At 39.4% G+C, this 19825-nt stretch overlaps 1 protein-coding gene across 4 annotated transcripts in view; it reads right to left on the reverse strand.

Moving 5' to 3' along the window:
- Positions 1-392: 392 nt before the first annotated feature.
- Positions 393-19825, reverse strand: part of RETREG1 (reticulophagy regulator 1) — a 97170-nt gene continuing 77737 nt past the window's right edge. For all 4 annotated transcript variants that reach the window (XM_084881646.1, XM_084881645.1, XM_084881647.1 and 1 more), the window contains 6 exons: positions 9114-9240; positions 6495-6579; positions 4417-4554; positions 3310-3374; positions 2945-3071; positions 393-1199 (listed from right to left, as the gene is read on the reverse strand). In XM_084881646.1, coding sequence (XP_084737772.1) covers positions 706-1199; positions 2945-3071; positions 3310-3374; positions 4417-4554; positions 6495-6579; positions 9114-9240 — 1036 coding nt within the window. In that variant the 3' untranslated portion in view covers positions 393-705. The remainder of the gene's footprint in view (positions 1200-2944; positions 3072-3309; positions 3375-4416; positions 4555-6494; positions 6580-9113; positions 9241-19825) is intronic.

A 19825-nucleotide genomic window follows, 5' to 3' on the forward strand; every position in this document is an offset into this window, starting at 1 on the left:
TGTTTTCTTTTTGCTCTAAAAATAACCCCAAATATTCATCTCTGAAAACACAGTATGTATGTATATGTGTGTGTGTGTGTGTATATATATATATATATATATATATATATATATATATATACACACACATACACGCATACATATACACACACATCAAGTTGACCCTTGAACAATGCAGGTGTTAGGGGCACCGACCACTGCACAGTCAAAAATCTGTGTATATCTTTGACTCGCCCCAAAATGTAACTACTAATAGCCTACCCTGATCAGATGCCTTACTCATAGCACAAACAGTTGATTAACATGTTTTGTTTATGTATTATATACTGTATTCTTACAAGAAAGTCGGCTAGAGAAACAAAATATCTAAGAAAATCATAAGGAAGAGAAAATACATTTATAGTATTTATTGACATAATCCTGCACAGTTCAAACCCATTTGTTCAAGGGTCAATTGTATATACATTTTTTTTTCCATTTCCATGCTTATTACATAAAAATAACTATCAGATAAATCTATCTATCAGTGTCAGCTGATATATATCCAATTAATTCACTGCAGAAGAGAAAATAAGACAAAATGATCTAAAGCAATGAGTAAAGCTCACAGTTCAAAAACATTTTTTTCCTTTTTTTTTTTTTTTTTTTGCTTGTTTGAAATTTTTTGGTAGTTATCTGTGCTCTGTCATACAAGCCGATTCCAGACTAATGGCCTCCGAGTAGATTTGAAAGGAAGCCCGAAGACTTCTTAGTTTGCTGTGCCTCTGCTTCCTGGTCTTGTGAAAGTCCCAATTCACTCTCAATTTGATCGAGCTCTGACTGGTCAAGGAGTTCAAAGTCATCACCTTCTTCAGTGTCTGTGTCCTCTCCCGGGCTGGGCGCAGCCTGAGAAAGGGCTTGCTGCGCGCCCTCTAACTGGTCTTTGATGGCAGCAGTCACTGCAGCTGTGATGACGTCCCCAGCCAGGTTGCTCATCAGGTGAAAGGTTTGGTCACTGCTCAGAGGAAGGGTGAGACCAGCGGATGACGGCCTCTCTTTGCTGCGTCTGAGACCGCTGTCCAACTGCTCCTTTTTCCCCTTGAGCTCCGCGGGCAAGCCGAGGCTTAATTCATCTTCATCGTTTGTTCCCATGCCATTTTCTAGAGATGGAAAATCTGAAAGGCCTCGAGAGAAAACTTCCTCACCAGGTCGGTCAAGATCTGCGAAAGGTACAACAGAAGTTCATGCTTAAGCACCGTGATAAATTTGAAATGAGAGAGCTGTCTAAAAGACACTGATTTTAATCTGAACCCTCTGGGCAACCTTGGCCTTCATCTAGCCACCTGGTTCAGTTTAAGTAAACTTAACCACACATATCGGACCCCTCCCAAATCTGGGGCACCATCTCTCCACAAGTACACAAATACTACACATCTCCCCCATGTTTTTAACTTGCCTCATAAGCACAAAGCAGTGGACATAATCACTTACTATTCGACCTAGCATTAGCTTGAGGCTTTGACTAAAATTTAAATTTAAACGTTCACCATAACCAAATATTTCATCCTGCCCCTGGGGAGGAAATTAGCATAAGCCATTGTGGATATGTATGATCACAGAATAAGAAAAACTTCAATTGGAGTTTGCATGGTATCTGGTATAGCAGATGCGGAATATTACCCAGCCTCAGCATTTTCATCCAGGAAGACCAGAGTATCTGTAGCCTGTGTTTGTTTTAAATCAATTAATTAGAAGAAGCTATTGCTCCTTCTATTCCACATTCCACCTCAGAGCATATGGAAACATGTGGCTTTACATAAAAATAGCTGCAGGCTTGATCCCTGATAGGGGGAGTGCAGGAGGCTGCTGATCCATGTTTCACTCTCACACAGATGTTTCTCTCTCCCTCTCCCTTCTTCTATCTCTAAAAAAATCAATGAAAAAAATATATTTTCAAAATAGTTCATACCATTTTAACCAAAACAGTGTCCTGAATACATGTAGGAACACTTGTAAAATTTGGTACATTTGAAAGCAAATGTTGTTTATTTTAAAACTGACTTTGAAGAGTAACCTGGGAGTCAGCTTTGGATGTGGGGGACGGGGCCTCCATGCTCAGCCCCTGTGAATGAGGCCAGCCTCAGGTATGTGGGATTGGTTTTTCTCTTCCCCTCCTCCCATTACCACTATGAACAAGGTCACCAGACATTGGAGAAGTTCATTTTGTTCACTGTCAATGTTTATATGTTTTCTAAATAAAAGCAGATTTTGAACACTAGCTTTAGATTTGTTTCTCATACTCAAAAAATAATAGCTTTTGACATATAATTCAGATATTACCAAATTACCCTTTAAAGTGTACAACGCAGTGGTTTTTAATATATTCACAAAGCTGTACAACCATCACCACTATCTAATGCTAAAACATTTTCATGAATCCCAAAAGAAACTCATACAAAAACAAAACAAAACAAAAACAAAAAAACAAGAAGAAAGAAATCCATATGATTCCACTCACCATTCCCTCTTCCCCAAGCCCTGTATTAGCCACATATCTACTATCCATTTATATGGTTTTGTCACATAAATGGATTTATTCAATATATCTAGCCTTGTGAGTCTGGCTTCTTTCATTTTGCCTAAAGTGTTCACGGTTCATCCATGTTGTAGCAAGTATTAATACTTCATTTCAATAGCCACATGACAGGCCATTGTATAGATACCGTGTTTCCCTGAAAATAAGACATCCTCCGAAAATAAGACCGAGCGCATGGAAAGATAAGACATCCCCTGAAAATAAGACCTAGCGCAACTTTGGGAGAAAAAATTAATATAAGACACTGTCTTATTTTCGGGGAAACAGGGTATATACCCCATTTTGGTAAGCCATTCAGCAGTAGACAGAGTTAAATATTTCTGCATGAACTCAGAAAAACAAAAAAGAGAGAGAGAAATGTGAGCATACCGTCAGAAGTGTCTGTCTGTGGAGTGTATCCTTCTGAAAGGTTGAAGGTCCCATTGTCAGTCCAGGAGACCTCGGAGACGTCTGTGTCGGACACAGACAACTCTTTGGCAGCCACCGTGAGGCTAATCTGTGTTAATATAAATACCAGTGGCACATTCTAAACTTCTGTGGCAAATCTTTTGAAAACTCCATACTACCACCAAAAATGTCAGACTAATAAAAACCAGGTGAGTATTTTTCCTTTCAGAATTGTTCAATCATCTTAGAGAAATAGGAGGAGTCGATTGGGAAAATCATTCTGGCTTTAAATCAATTTACAGTCAAACTACATAGGAACAAATGGAAAAACTAAACAAAAAAAATACCTTAGGACAAAGAGCTGAAAAGTCTAATTCACTGTCATCTTTGTGACTTTTTTCTTTGTCTGCTTCTGTTGAGAAAAAATTGGGGAGCTTTCAGTTTCCTGGCCAACTTAGATACAGATGTATTTTATCCAATACATTTCCTTACTCACATTCCTCATTTTCTCCAACGCTTCTACGGAATTAAGTGTTTGCACGTAACAAGCTTCACTTATTTGCAGAGGTCTGATTTCCAAGGGGAATGATCCATATCAGCGTTCTCACAGTGTGGTCTCTGAACCAGCAGCATCAGCACTACTGGGAACTTGTTAGAAATGCAAGTTCTCAGGCCTTACCCTAGATCAGTGGTCAGCAAACTGCTGCTCACGAGCCACATGCTGCTCTTTGGCCCCTTGAGTGTGGCTCTTCCACAAAATACCACATGGGGGCGTGCACCTACAGTGCGATTGAAACTTCATGGCCCATGCGCAGAAGTTGGTTTTCGGCTCTCAAAAGAAATTTCAATCTTTGTACTGTTGATATTTGGCTCTGTTAACTAATGAGTTTGCTGACCACTTACCTAGATCAACTGAATCAGAAACTCTTGCAGCTGGCCCAGCAATCTCTGCTTTAATAAGCCTTTTTATGAAAAGGCAGTTGTGATGCGTGCTATAGTTTGAGAATGTATAAGGTCACAGGACAAGTTAAAAAGGGAAAATTGATGACACTGATTTTTCCTCTATGTATTTTATTTCCCTTCCCATTCTTTTGATGCCTCTTCTATGGTTCCCACATTCTTAGTCCTACCTGTGTCATTTTTTATTTGCAATAGCTCACCCCAAAACAAAGCAAATTAAAGAAAGTAAATCATAAATAGCAAATATGGAAGGGTTGAATTATTTTCTCCCTCTCTGAAATTTAATTAGAAAGTCCATTTATTGTATGTTTCAGAAGATAATAAAAATCTAACTAAATAGGAAAGGTTATGTTACTTTGGGGAGGGGAGTGAGCTTCTGTAATAATATGCTGTAAAAGGCAAAAACCCTGAAATGTACGGAAGGTGATTTCATAATCAATAGCCCACTGATGTCTCATTTCATGTGTGGAATCTGAAAGTCAAACTTTACCTACCAGATCTCTCGCGTTTTTTCTGGTTAATATATTCTCCAATTCCAAAATCTAGTTTCAGCAGAACTGACTTGATTTTGCTGTATAGTTTTTGTCCCATATCATTACACTTAAACAGTGGACACAAAAATGCACACAGTACTGAAATATAAGAAGGAAGAGAGTGTGGGTAAGATGATCTTCATTTCAAAAGGCTACATCTTTGTATTTCACAAAAATATTTCAATTCCCCTTACTGACAAACAGAATGTTGTTGTTTTTTTCCTTAGGGAAATGCTTCTGTGAAATAAGTATATAATTTCAATTCTTCTCCCTGAAATAACAACATTCATTCCTACACACATACGCATTGACACACACGTTTATAGTCATTGTTTTCAAAGACTTACAATCAGATCAACTCCCTCCCTTCAATCCTTTACCCTCAAAATTTATACAAGGATTCCATGCTTTCCAGCTAACAGTCCTGGGTTAAAAAATTTCTACTTATTTATTAAATGCAACTGCACCATGGGAAAATTATTATCTACTTGCCTCTTTTCAGACATATTGTGATAATGTTATTTCAGGGCTGTTGAGAAGGGTAAATGAATCGAATACAACCCATCTGAATAATGCCTGGCCCATATCAGACTCCCCTTCTCTGCTCTCTTCTCCTCTACCTGCTGAACAAGGCAGATGAGAGGCAAACACTCTACAAGAATTCTATTTGGGAGAATGGATTTGAGCTCGGACCATGTGCCATCTGTGGTATGCATTGGGAAAACAAACAAAAAAAATGAAGGTTGTATTGCCTTCCCTGATGTTTATTTCTTTGTTGTTGTTAGGAAATGTGCCTATTTATCTTTTAAATAGGACATGCAAACTCAAATACCTCTAGCAGCCAAGGTGGTATGTAAAAATTTTAAAAGCTGATGTGAGAAAAATAGGCAAGTATGAGGGTGAATTAAGTGGAGCATGCCCACACCACCTAAGGGTGGCATCACTAAATCAGATTTTTCAGGAGAAGCAGGAAATTTACATTTTTTGCAGCATTTTTAAATTATAATTGATGTACAGTAAATTACACATATTTAAAGTGTACAATTTGATAAGTTTTGAGCCAGGCATACAACTAAGGAACCATCACCACAATCAAGAAAGTGAACATAGCTACTATCATCCAGTTTCCACATGTGTCTATTAACCCTTTCCTCCTGCCTATCCCTGACCTCTCCTACCTCACCCTCGGGCAACCATTGGTCAGCTTTATCACTAAAAATTCGTTTGTATGGTGCATAAATAAAATCACACATTATATACTCTTTAAAAAAAAAAAAAACCTGACTACTCCCACTCAATTATTTTGAGATTTATCCAGATTGCTGCACATATTGATGTTTTTCATGCTGAATAAAAACCCATTGTATGGACATACCACAATTTGTTTTTCTATACATCTATTGATGGTCACATATGAATTGTGTTTCATTTTTGGCTACTACATATATAACTGCTATGAACATTCATTCATGAGTCTTTCTGTGGAAAAATGCTTTCATTTTTCTTGGGTAAACACCTAGCTATGAAATGGGATATAAAGTAGTTCTTAAGAAATTGCCAAACTTGTTATCCAAAGTGGTTGTACTATTCTACTTACCCACCAACAGTATGTGAGAATTCCAGTTGCTCCATATCCTTGCTAAAGCTTGATATGATCAGCATTTTTAATTTTAGCCATTCTGGTGTAATGGTATCTCATTGTGGTTTAACTATTTTTTGAGCCACAGAACATGCACAAGGGCAAAGGTATTCGTGTGTCTGTGGGGGTAGGGAGTATACTTATTTATAGCTTTAAGACATAATTTAAAGTAACATTAATTACTTAAAATCCTGCCTTTTGGCAACTATTCTTCCAATTTTAAAATATAAACAAATCTCGAGGAAAAGGAGAAACTTTGGGCAGATGAAATTAAAGAACAATCAACTTTCTTTATAATTAAGAACTCATCCCTCCTCTTCCAAACTATGGATGGTCTTGTTGACCGTTAAATGATACCACGTGCACCATATACACTAGCCAAATGTTCTGCTATACTTACAGAGTAGGTAGCTGAGTATAACCCCAGGAATGTAACTTCCCAAGATCATAAAAAATGTGCACACACTGCAGACCAGGAGACAAAACTAGAAATCAGAGAAATAACACATGCCAGTTATGCATAATACCAGAACATTTCAGAGTGCAGGATACACACACAATTATTTTTCTATATCTCATCTATTAAACATGGTAAAGCCTTTTCAGTGTTCTTTTGCCCTTAGTTCTAACTAATGACTACAGCATTCAACCAGCCTTACTCCATTTTCACACTTGGTAATAATCATTCTGACGTTCCAGAAGGTAATTTCTGGCTCAGGGCACAATGTCTCCCATTAATCATGCCTGTGGCTTTTAGTACTGCCAGATGCCAGAGAACTGAAGATTTATATGCTTCCAGAAACTTCTCTTACTCAGGATCACCCACTGGATATAAAGCAGCTTAGGAGCTAAATCTGAAAGTTCAAACCACTTCTATAAGCAAAACATGTTACAGGAATTAGAGGCATTTCTCTAAACATAACAGGAATTTGCACAGCTGATAAGCTGCTGGGATAACTCTACTGGCCATTATCATCAACCTCCGTAACTTTAGCAAATTGATTCACTTCTACATCACCTAGAAACCAGCTGTGAATGAAATGAAATTCCCACAGTGAAACATGATTATTTCCCTTCCATAACTCATAACTCCCCCCAAAAAATCTTGGTTGTTTTTAGAAATTTAAACATAAAGATAGAAAAATTACTCCATAATTTTTCTCACATATTTTCCACACTCTAATCTTAAAAATAAATTATCTTGCCCGACTGGTGTGGCTCAATGTTTGAGTGTTGACCTTTGAACCAGAAAGTCATAGGTTCGATTCCCAATGAGGGTACATGCCTGGGGTTGCCAGCTCAATCCCCAGTATGGGGTGTGCAGAAGGCAACTGATCGATGATTCTCCCTCATCATTGATGTTTCTCTATCTCCCTCTTCCTTCTTCTCTGAAATCAATAAAAATATATTTAAAAAATAAAACATCTTCCATACCTCTGATTCTATTATATTCAACAGTTAATATTGTTCATCAGATTTTTTTTTTTTTTTTTTCAGAGAGGAAGGGAGAGGGATAGAGAGCTAGAAACATCGATGAGAGAAGAACATCGACCAGCTGCCTCCTGCACACCCCCTACTGGGGATGTGCCCGCAACCAATGTACATGCCTTTGACCGGAATCGAACCTGGGACCTCTCAGTCTGCAAGCCGACGCTCTTTTCACTGAGCCAAACCAGTTTCGGTGAAACTAAGGAAATTTTAAAAGACATGTGAATATAGTATTCGTAACTGATTAAGTGGAAGAGCAAGGAGGTTTTCTAATCAGATTATCTTTGATTTCTTGTTCTTTGGCACAAGGTTAATTAAGTCAAAAGGAGAATTAATGAACTTTCAGAACTAAATTAACAGTTATTTCTGAAATAGCAGGGGCCCTTGAAGAATATGACATTTTAGTAGTAAAATGGAAGAGGAAAAACCTTAAAATTCTAAAGAACAAACGAGTCAAGAGCATTAGTAAATTTAGAATTCACTTTGGGGAAGGGATTTCATATTATCCTCTAAATCTGTAGGACCATCCTCCTAAACTAAATGACTTGGGTCCCAATGAAGCTTTAAGTTCAGAATCTCCTAAAAATGTTTAATAGTTTTGGTAAAATAGGCATAAAAATGAATCCCACAATCTCTATATAGATATCTATTCTAAAAATCACCTTCAGTGATTCTTTAAAATCCATTCATATACCACCTTGCTACTTTAATATGCTCAAAATGTGTCCCAGCGTAGCTGTACTATTTAGTTAGGCATTGAAGTCAAGAGAGTGCCTGTACATGGTACAATGAGAGGGATTGCAAATGTCGACATTCTTAGGCTCTTCCTTCCAACTACAGGTGGGCGTTGGAGCCACCTGAACATGACACTGGAAGGGAAAGGGCCCATGGTGGTTCTGCACCTCACCCTTGCTATCAGGATCACAGCTGAAGCTGCCTCTGCACACATTAACACAGGCGTGTGCACTTCTCCATGTAATCCCTTCAGACCGCTTACGACTCTTCTCATAGGTTTTCAACTTACTTTTAAAAATACTCATTCCATGTATATAATCACTATAATTTCTTTTGCCAAGGTTTTAAAATAAGTAACATAAGAAACTCCACTTTTTAGATTAAAAGAGAGACCCAATTATCTCCCAAAAACCCTTCAAATGACTAAGAGTTCATTTCATCTCCCTTTGACTTCAGAACCAGGCTGACTACTATAAACTGAAATTCTTAACATTTTTTTCTTCTTGGTCTGGATGGCAAGACCAATCATCATTCATTTCGTTAAGGAACTAGATAAATAGGTATAAAAATAGGAAACCAATCCAATTTCAAACTATGATGCTGAAGTTTGTCTAATGCTGACACATGAATGATTCTGAACCTTCCTGATACCAGCTCTTATGGGACGTGTTGCTAGTAGATCGTCTTCTGAACTGGAGACCACTTACAAGCTGATAAACAAGTTAACTCATTTGTTTCTAGGTTTATTGCACCATTTAAAGCACAAACAGTCATTCTCCCATACTGGGAAACTTGCCTTGCCAGGGCTCTGCTGTTTGAAAAGAGACATTTCTTGAAGAAATATGCTGAAATTCATCCAGGATTCTGCAATACAGTGGCTGAGCCTGGGTCTTTCATCTGGTTTGGAATTGATAACTTCCCAGCTAAAGAGAGAAGAAAACAAACAAAAAAAAAATTAACAGAACTTTGAATAATTCAACATTCATTGCTTCAGAAGCAAATATTTATTGAGCACATACTGTTGGCAACACTCTCCGGAAAGTCCCTGGGCAGAGGTAAACAAGCCAGACATCTGCGTAACAAAGCTCATTTGCCAAGAGAAGAAACACAGATGAAACCACCAGCTACACAATCACCCAGTTACAATAAGGGGCCGTGAGGGAGAGGTACAGGGTGGGGGCGTTGCAACATCTTCTCTGAAGAAGTCACTTGAGCCCAATGGTTGTGGCTCAGTGTTTGAGCGTGGAGGTTGGTCCTCAATTCCTGGTCAGGGCACATGCCCAGGTTGTAAGCTCGATCCCCAGTGGGGGTTGTGCAGGAGGCAGCAAATCAATGATTTTCCCTCATCAATGATGTCATTGATCTCTCATCATTCTATCTCTCTCTCCCTCTCTAAAGTCAATTATATATATATATATATATATATATATATATATATATATATATATATATATATATTTTTTTTTTTTTATTTTTTTTTTAAAGAGGTCACTTGAAACGAAAATCTGGATTTGCAGGAGATTATCACAAGGGCTCAGAGAGTACCAGAAAGAACAATGTACAACATACGCAAAGGTGCTATTCATTGCATGAAGCTGGGAACATAGCAAGTGGACTGGGTCATACAGGGCCCTGTGGGACTTGTTAAAAATAATTCAAAGCTTAAGGATGGGGAAGCCACAGTACCTTAAAAGAAACCCTGGCAACAATCTTATGGTCATCATCATCACCACCACCATCATCATCAATACCACCAACTGTGCGTTTTCAGTATGTACTATAATCGGTCAGCTCTACAGAAAATTGTTCAACTCATCAGGAACTCATATATTCCAGATCCTCATCATAGAATTTGTTGAATGCAATGCATGACCCAAGCATGCACTGGGTCCCTGCCCTCATTCCCTGCCCCACCCCGGGAACTTCAGTGAAACACAAGCAAATACAGGGCACTCTTATAATTACAATGACACTCTTGCAATCCCAACTCATCCAAAAATACAGTGGTGCCTCACACAACGAACTTAATTCGTTCCAGGAGCAAGTTTGTTATGCGAAAGGTTCGTTATGTGAAACGCGTTTTCCCATAACAATACATGTTAAAAAAAATAATTTGTTCTGTAGCATAAAATATGCTAAGATGACATAAAAAAAGATAAATTTTTTGTTATTATTTTTATTTAGATACATCTAAAAACATAATTTTTTAAAAAAAAAACACACATTTTTTTAATTTTAAGACAGACTAAGTAGAGTCTACCGAATCTTGCACATCTTCATCCATTTTCTGCTTTTTGGCCGATGGTTTCATGAAAAACCTGTCCAAAGTTCGCTGTGCGAGGCGTTCTTTATGCGAGGCACCACTGTAGGTCAGTTTGAACAAATACTGCTTAGGAACTTCAAATTCATTCATTTAATAAATAACTATTAGTGCCTCCCATGATGAAGGCACTGTTATAGAGCTAAGGTTACGGCCATAAACTAAACACATGTTCCTAGTGGAAGAAAGGGATTATGAGAGAGCTGTATCATCTGAGCTATGATTACAAGGTTATCAGGGTGAGGCTGAACTCTGGATTCAACAACAGTAGCCATCAGACAAGTCAAAACTTGTTTTAATATTGGACTAAAAAATTATATATATATTGAAATCATAATATTGAAAGAAAAAATCAAAATATATATACAGTATGATTTAATTTATGTAAAGCTCAATATCACACTATCACACTAAGCTAACAAATTGTTTAAGCAAGGGAAGGACAAAAAACAAGATTCAAGAGAGGAGTTATGGGATGAGGGAGCTGGATCAGCAGGGAATGTAATCAGAGCAAGGCCCAGGGGAGCTTCCTGGGTATTGATCATGTGTGTTTTTGAATTTTATTTTTCAGTTACAGTTGACATACAATATTATATTAGGTTCAGGTATACTGCTCACTTAAACTTTGGTCATGGATACATGAGAATCAACTTAACTATTCTTAAAGCTACACCTATATATACACATGTACATATATGGCCTCTATTTAAAATTGTGTTGTTATTTAAATGTATAATCATGCTTTTTATTTAATGAACTAGAGGCCCAGTGAACAAAATTCATGCATGGGAGGGGAGTCTCTCAGCCAGGCTTGTACCTCTCCAATCTGTGACCCCTCAGGGGATGAACACAGGGATCTGGCCTAAACCAGCAGTTGACATGCCTCTAGTAATCTGGGACTGCTGGCCCCTAACTGCTAGCCTGCCTGCCTGCCTCATCACACCTAACCCCTCTGCCTACCTTCCTAATAGCCCCTAACCACCTCTGCCTGCCTAATCACCCCTAACCACTTCTGCCTGCCTGCCAGATTGCCCAATTGCCTCTGCCTCAGCCCTTCACCTGGGACCCAGGCTTCCCTCCCCCTGGCAGGCCCCATGCAACCAGGACCAGCCTGGGACCACAGGGTGGGTGGCTTTTCTCCATCTCCTAGGCTGCAGCCACAGGTGCTGGTGCTTGGGACCATGGGCAGGCAGCTTTGCCCCGGCCTGGCTTTGTCAGGAAGGATGTCTGATCTAATTAATATACTACTCTTTTATTAATATTGATAACTTTCTTACATGAGTATATCTCTCTTCACATCCTATAGTCAAAATATAAATGTCACTTAAGTTTTGCCTCAGTGTATGTACTTGTGAAGTAAAAATATTTCTGCTGATGAGAGCCATGAAAAAAACTTTTTTAAAAGATGGTATTTTATATAGATTGTGGAACCTTCTGATAATACCACCTTAGGATTCATGTCTCAGAAGAAACAACATATTTGTATACAAGTTTTATTACTCCAATAAGTAAATGGCCTAAAATTGAAAAGGAGCCTAGTCTAATAATAAATACTTAAAATTACCTATATTATCTGCATAGAGATAATGTTATAGCAAAGTCCTTATAAAACTTAAGGTGTTTAGTATAATAATTAAAAATTCTGTTTTGTTCTTAAAGATCTTACCTATTTTCATAATGGACTTCAAATGAATATGAAGAAACCTTAGTATCAATCTATCCATTACCTTATTCCCTTATTCAATAAAAAGTTATCAAGTTCCCCCACTGTGTCTTACATTATATTCGGTGTGTGTAGCATTATTATTTCAAACCAACAAAAACCAAATATCTGTAGCACTATTCCTTTCTCTGTCTACAGAGACCATTACTTGGTGGGAAGGAGATAAGAGGATATTCAACATATATTTCCCACAGCCATAAGAAGACATTTATACTAAATTCATGCACTGGGGAGGAGGGAGAGGGGGGGAGTCCTTCAGCTTGGCCTACACCCTCTCATAGTCCGAGAGCCCTTGGGGGATGTCTGACTGCTGCTGAGACCAGAGAGGCTCCGGCCACTGCTGCTGTGCTCGCCATCTATGAGCCCAGCTTCTGGCTGAGTGGTGCTCTCACTGTGGGAGCACGCTGACCACCGGGGGGAAGCTCCCGCGTTGAGCATCTTCCCTCTAGTGGTCAGTGTGCATCATAGCAACCAGTCTTTCCATTGTTCAATCTAGTTGCATATTAGTCTTTTTATTATATAGGATTTCTCCCCTTTAGAAAAAGCCTCCTGCAACAGTATTTTGGGACAATAAATTCCATTGTTACTAACACTTATATTACTGTAAGAACTGTAAATAATTCTAATTTATATATGAGCAACAGAAATGAGAAATTCACTGTGTATAAGCTGAAAATATTTTCTAACCAAGAGTAGTAAATGTTTGAGATAACAATAAATGTATAAATGGTGCTAAATACAATTTAATGGAAATACATATAATTCGAAAAGGAAATCTGAATTCAAGGGCATAGAAGAGATGTTACTCTACACTCCTCTAAATGAAAGATGAACTCAGACTACTCACCCTCTGGAAGTTTCCTAATAGTTTTAAGCTGTCCAGTGATTAATTCTGAATTCCACTGGAATATACATTTTTATAGTCTTCCATTATACATAGTCTACCATTCGCTATGTCACCACAATTCAATGTAGGTACTATAAGGAGGTACGTAACATATACTGTATTTAATATAGTTATATAATATAGGATGAGGTGGAACATTTGATGTCAACTCTTCCAATTCCGTTATTATTATAGATGCAGAAAGTGAAACCTAAGCTTCCCCAGCTAGTTTGGGGCAGAGCCACAACCTGATGCCAAGACTCCTAACTTTCCATGCAGTTCTATTTCCTTTAAACATGTACCCTCTTCGAAGGATGAAAAAATCAACAACATCCTTTAAAGAAACCTGATATTGTAATTTAGAGTGAGAAGGAGCATTCAATATTCCTCCTCATTCCTTTCTAGAGTCAGGAAGAAGAAGGTTTTTAACCCAAAAGCAATCAAGAGCTCTTCGTGTGCAGAATGCAAACACTCAGTGGAAACTAAGATTCATGCTTGGTGGCTGGTTGGCACTTAATACAGACGGGGAGAGAGAGAGATAGGGAGGGAAGGAGGGAGGGAGGGAAGGAGGGAAAGAGGGAAGGAGGGAAGAAGGGAAGGAGGGAAGGAGGGCAGGAGGGAGGGAGGCTGCATAATGAAATTCTAGGTTTTCCTAGAGAGACTTATCTGGAAAACACATGACCAGAGAAAAGATCTCCTGTGAATACTGGATGATGCTTGGGGAAGAGATCTTTTACATTATCCTTGGCTTGGCGCTGATCAACCTGCAACGTAAGATCCAACTAACATAAAAGGAGCCTTAAAAACAGTGTGAAGCTTTCCCAAGTTCTTAACCAAAGAGTATAACTCGTCTATGTCTGAAGGTCATCTAGTGGAGAAAGCTAATGGCTTCAGTATTAATAATCCAGGGTTTATATTTCCCCTCCTTAGTTTCCAAGAGAACATGCACTTGCCAGAACATGCACTTCAAAGGGAAGTAAGGTTTTTTGGTTCATCTGTCCATCCTTTGTTCTGTGCATTCTTCTTTCCTCCCTCACCCAGGTGCTTGCTTCCTTCGGCTTTCTCTCTCACTCATGCCGTCACTAAGTAAATCTCCTACACACGCCAGCTAAGAGATCAGGACCCCTCAAGAGAGCCTCCCTGCTGGCATATGTCGACAGTTTAGCTCAAATGAGAAAATGAGAGAGAGAGAGAGAGAGAGAGAGAGAGAGAGAGAGAGAGAGAGAGAGAGAGAGGGCGCGCCTCCCTAGTGGTCATCATCCCCAACCTTCCCCACGCTTGGTGAGTCCAGCTGAAGTGGTTCTGAGCGAGAAGCCAGACCTCCCCCATAGCCACACCATCTTTCAAATGGGCTTTTCCCCAAGGATTGCAGCTCTGTAGTGCTTTCAATTTAAAAAAGGTATCAAAACTATGGCCCTGGCAGATTCATTTAGCTATGTTCTCCTTCTTAAAAACAAAACAAAATGAAAGGGCAGATTTTTGACAAAAGACAATCTGAGTGGTCAAGATAAGCATTTATTTGCCAAAGAATCAATTGATGGCTTCACCTGAGAAACTCTAAGGCAGTAATCGGCAAACTCGTTAGTCAACGGAGCCAAATATCAACAGTACAATGATAAAAATTTCTTTTGAGAGCCAAATTCTTTAAACTTAACTTCTTCTAATGCCACTTCTTCAAAATAGACTCGCCCAGACTGTGGTATTTTGTGGAAGAGCCACACTCAAGGGGCCAACGAGCCGCATGTGGCTCGCGAGCCATAGTTTGCCGACCATGGGCACTAGTTAAGTATACAATTTTACCTATATATTCCAAAAAATTCTAGTTTAGCACTTCTTAGGGATTCAGGAATCTGTATTTTAACAACTCCACCAGGTGATTCTCATCATGAGAGAAGTTTGGGAAACACTGCTCTAAGGGAATAGAAATTAGGAGGATGGTTCCTCAGACAAGCAGCCTCATCGTTCATCTTATCACAGACTTTAACCCTTTCTCTCTGCCTCCATGTTCCTGTTAGAACACACTTAGGTACATACATTAGGTGGTCCAGCCTAAATAATCCTCCCAACCTTTTTTATCTCATGGCACACATAGACTACTAAAATTCTGTGACAGACCAGAAAAAATATTTTTTGCCAATCTGACAAAAAACTAGGTACAATTTTTATTCATTCACACCAGATGGTTATTGTTGTGTTGGCTACATCATTTTTTTATTTGACAATCTAACGGGAAAGATGTCAGATATTGTACATTTTACAAATTCTTGCAGCATATCAGTGTGCCAAGGCACACCGGTTGAAAATTGCTATTCTAGAAAGTTCTTAGTTGACTGTGAGCCTCCGGGACACTGTTTAAACAGCAGCCATCTGGGCCTCACTCCGGAGAGTGTGGTGGAACAGATCTTGGGCAGATCTTGGTGAGTCCAGCTGAAGTGGTTCTGAGCGAGAAGCCAGACCTCCCCCATAGCCACAAGAAATCTGAATTTTTAATAAGTGTCCCAGGTGTTTCTGAGACAGGTGTTTCTCACGAGTGCGTGTGAGAAACACTCCATAAGAAAGTTACGAAGAATTCCCATTTCAAAAATAAAGACAAGAGGAAAATTTGCTTTGGGGCAAGAATTTGCTCAGAAATCCCATTTTCCCTCCCATTTGAAACAACCAAAAAAATTGGAAGGGGGAAAATAGACAAAATATATGATTTTTTAAGACACTGGGCATTACTCAAGGCAGGTCAGCAATCCCTGTGAGAGGAGTGAGTGCTGTGATATCTGCTCACTGCCTTGAGTTTCTAGGCGGAGGAGCAGGAAGGATTGATCCTGGTGACTACCTGAGTTGAGGAGATAGAATACAGAATCCAATGAGAAGACCAAAGAGGCCTAAGTTGGCAGGACTGAGTGGGGGAACTAGAGCTTGCAGAAAGAATGCTGACCATCAGAGGACCCCTAGAGTCTCCAGCTGAGGGCCACCCGTGAGGAACCCCGGACGAGGAACCAGCCATAGAAAGGACAAGCAGGATCAGAGTCCTGTGCTCACACGAGGCCAGAATGACACCGGATCCCACCAACCATACTGGGAAACCTCAAGTTCCTGGATATCGAGTCCTCAGAAGGGCTTTGCCTCAGTTGCAGAGAATAATTAATCCTAGGCTAAATGCTGCTCTGGTTCTAACAAGTCTTAAAAGCAAGCTCCAAAAGGATCAAACAGACTTGAAGTGGCAGACCCAGGAATAAAGAGTGGTAAGTTTGGTATGATTCAAATAGCTCACGTGGTATGATCCAAATATTAATAGCTAACTGGGATCTGAAGGATTTCATTTTCTTTCATGCTTACTCTTTAAATTACTGTGTGCCTCTTTTCTTTAGAAATGCACTTAACAAAAACATGGTTTAAATTTTATTTTTAAAAGACAAGTTAGGCCAAAACCGGTTTAGCTCAATGGATAGAGCGTCGGCTTGGGGACTGAAGGGACCCGGGTTCCATTCTGGTCAAGGGCATGTACCTTGGTTGCGGGCATATCCTCAGTAGGGGGTGTGCAAGAGGCAACTGATCGATGACTCTCTCTCATCGATGTTTCTAACTCTCTATCTCTCTCCCTTCCTCTCTGTACAAAATCAATAAAATATACATTTTTTTAAAAAAGACAAGTTAGTCTTTGTACAGTTTAATGGGTGACATGAAATTAATTCCAATGCACTTTAGTTTCAGGATGCAGCACACAGTATCCTCCATTAGGGGGTGCTATAAGGCTAATAAATGCGACACTCCTCTGCTCTTTAAAAATAGACTAATTTGTAAAAGAGAACACCTGTTAGCAACCTGTTTCACCTCTTTCTCCCCCAGTGCCTTTGAGCTCTTCAAAAATAATGCAGAAATAAATGGATCTTGGCATAGAACAAATGATGTCTGTCAGTACCATTTTCCTTCCATTCATTTCAATAAACATGCATTGAAGGCAGTTGATGACTGTTAGTCATCATTCCTGTATACAGGTCAAGGAACAGGAAAGATGGATGGCTAAGACACCCTCTCCAACCAGTAAGTCAAACTGATCCCCCCCTCCCTGTCTCTCTCCCTCTCCCTCTCCCTCTTTCTCTCTTTCCCTCTTTCCCTCTCTCCCCTCTCCCTCTCCCTCTCCCTTCCCTTCTCTCTCTTCCCCTCCTCACTTCTCTCCCCACTTCCTCCCTTTTTTTCATTACACATGAAGCACACCTTTATAAAATGACATTTAATTAGGGCTATTGAAGAAAAAATTTAAAAAAAAACTTAGTTGGGAATTGAGTATGGGAGGAGAACCTGTTAAAGATAAGATGCCATCTTTTCATTATTGTACATTTCACAGACTCGAACATCTTTTTTGAATATGCTAGTAAACCTAAAATTCAAAAAGCATTTTTATTGCGGAAAGTTATTTTTGAAAGCAAAAATTTAGAGTTTTTAATATATCAAAGCTCAAGTCCTTTCACATATTTCTTAAGCTTTAGGTTTGCGGAGACAATTGCCAACAAGAGACAGGTGCGCTGTGGTGGATGGGGAAGGGAGAAAAGGAAGCAGTGTGTGAGTGAGGGACAGAGAATATGAGTGAATCCTCATGGTCTAGTTGGAGCTCTGGGGTGCTGACAGCCCTGAGAGGCAGAGCCAGGCACAGATACCCCTCTGAGGGAGCCCAGTCTCCCTTGGGCCTTGAGTTGGTTTCAGCTTGGTTTCTGGCATTTGCAGCACATTTTCAATGGGATCAATGAAGTGTGGTGTCACATATTTTCAAGCTGGAGGCAGAAGCAAGCATTTAAAAAGAGGTCTGGAGGAAGATTACACACTGAGATTAGTATCACAGTTTTATTTAGGTGACACTCTTTAGTAGAATGGAAGAATGGAAATAGGGTGAATAATTCAAGTCGAGGCAATTGGTTAACAATTCAAGCTGAGGAGGTTTCAGGCAGCAAGAAATAAGAATAGTAGCTCACACCAGGGGCTAGGCACTGTTCTCTATGCTGTAAATGTAATCTCACATTCCATCCTTACAACCAACCCAGGAGGGAAGTGCTATGTGTTACTCCTGTCTTACAGATGAGGAAATTGAGGCCCAGATACGTTAGCCATCTGGCTCAAGGTCACAGAACTAATGCACAATGAATTAGGGCTGTAGGAAATGGAACTGAGGCTGCTCAAAACAGGAGACACAGAAAGACCCCTCCAGAGGGAACATGGGGGTCATTTCAAAGATGAGTGAGAAAGTACATTAGAGCAGTCAAATGGGAAGGAATACAGAATCCTTAAATGCCGAGCTACAGAAACAAATATTTAAAACGCAGCTTTGGTTCCCAGGTGTGACTAAGGACCAAACAGTTAGATTCCTACCGTGTTTCCCCGAAAATAAGACATCCTTCGAAAATAAGACCTAGCGCATGTAAAGATAAGACATCCCCTGAAAATAAGACCTAGCGCAACTTTGGGAGAAAAAAATTAATATAAGACACTGTCTTATTTTTCAGGGAAACATGGTATTTTCTCTCTCCACCGCTCACCTACTGATGGGCACTTGGGCTATTTCCAGATCTTAGCTTTGTAAATTGTGCTGCTATAAACATAGGGGAACATACATTCTTTCTGACTGGTGTTTGGGGTTTCTTAGGATATATTCCTAGAAGTGGGATCAATGGGTCAAATGGCAGTTCCATATATAATTTCCTAAGGAAACTCCATACTGTTTTCCACAGTGGCTGCACCATTCTGCATTCCCACCCTCAGGGTCCTAGGTCTCCACATCCTCACCAGCATTTGTCATTTGTTGATGGTAGCCATTCTGACAGGTGAGAGGTATACCTCATTGTTGTTTGAATTTACATCTCTCTGATGATCAGAGCTAGTCACTTTTTAGATGTTTCATATCCCAAAGAACTCACATGGTGATAATCATTTCCAAAGATGTTTAGAAGAGCGCTGTCATACCACCTCCAGAGAATGCACATTCTTTTACACTATTTGGTTTTATTTTTAATCTATAGGAATTGAAAATTGAAATATTTTTGATTAAGTGAATTATGTCAACATCCCATGTAGACAAACTTTTTAAAAGGGGGATTTGTTATAACCTAAGTTTTCACCTAGCAACCACGACAAGCAGCTGCCTCTACCATATCCTATAAATATGCTTTGGCCTGGAGCCTCACAGTGCTGTCATTCTCTGCGAGTGACTAATGGTCTCATGCTCTCTGTTGGTAGCGAACATCTGTTGATGGTTAAGTCCTGCCGAATTTTTCTTAGAAAGGTCAGTCAGTATCCAGTTACAGATTTTAACATTTCTTAGCACAATGTGTTAGAATTTCTTTTAATCCTGTGGACACATAATATGTTCTTCTTCCGTGTGTGTGTGTGTGTGTGTGTGTATGTGTGTGTGTGTGTGTGTGTGTGTGTGTGTGTGTATGCAGACAGAGAACAAAATAAAAACAGGTATGTGTCTCTGCACAAACACAGCATTAGAAGCATGACAAAGCAAATAAGATGTGTCAACTGGAGATTAAAATAAGCAAACGCAAGATTAAGAAATTACATAGCCCTCCACTTGAAGTTGTCACTTTCTCA

Source organism: Pipistrellus hanaki (assembly GCF_964339955.1).
Source record: "Pipistrellus hanaki genome assembly, chromosome: 4".
Taxonomy (NCBI): Eukaryota; Metazoa; Chordata; class Mammalia; order Chiroptera; family Vespertilionidae; genus Pipistrellus; species Pipistrellus hanaki.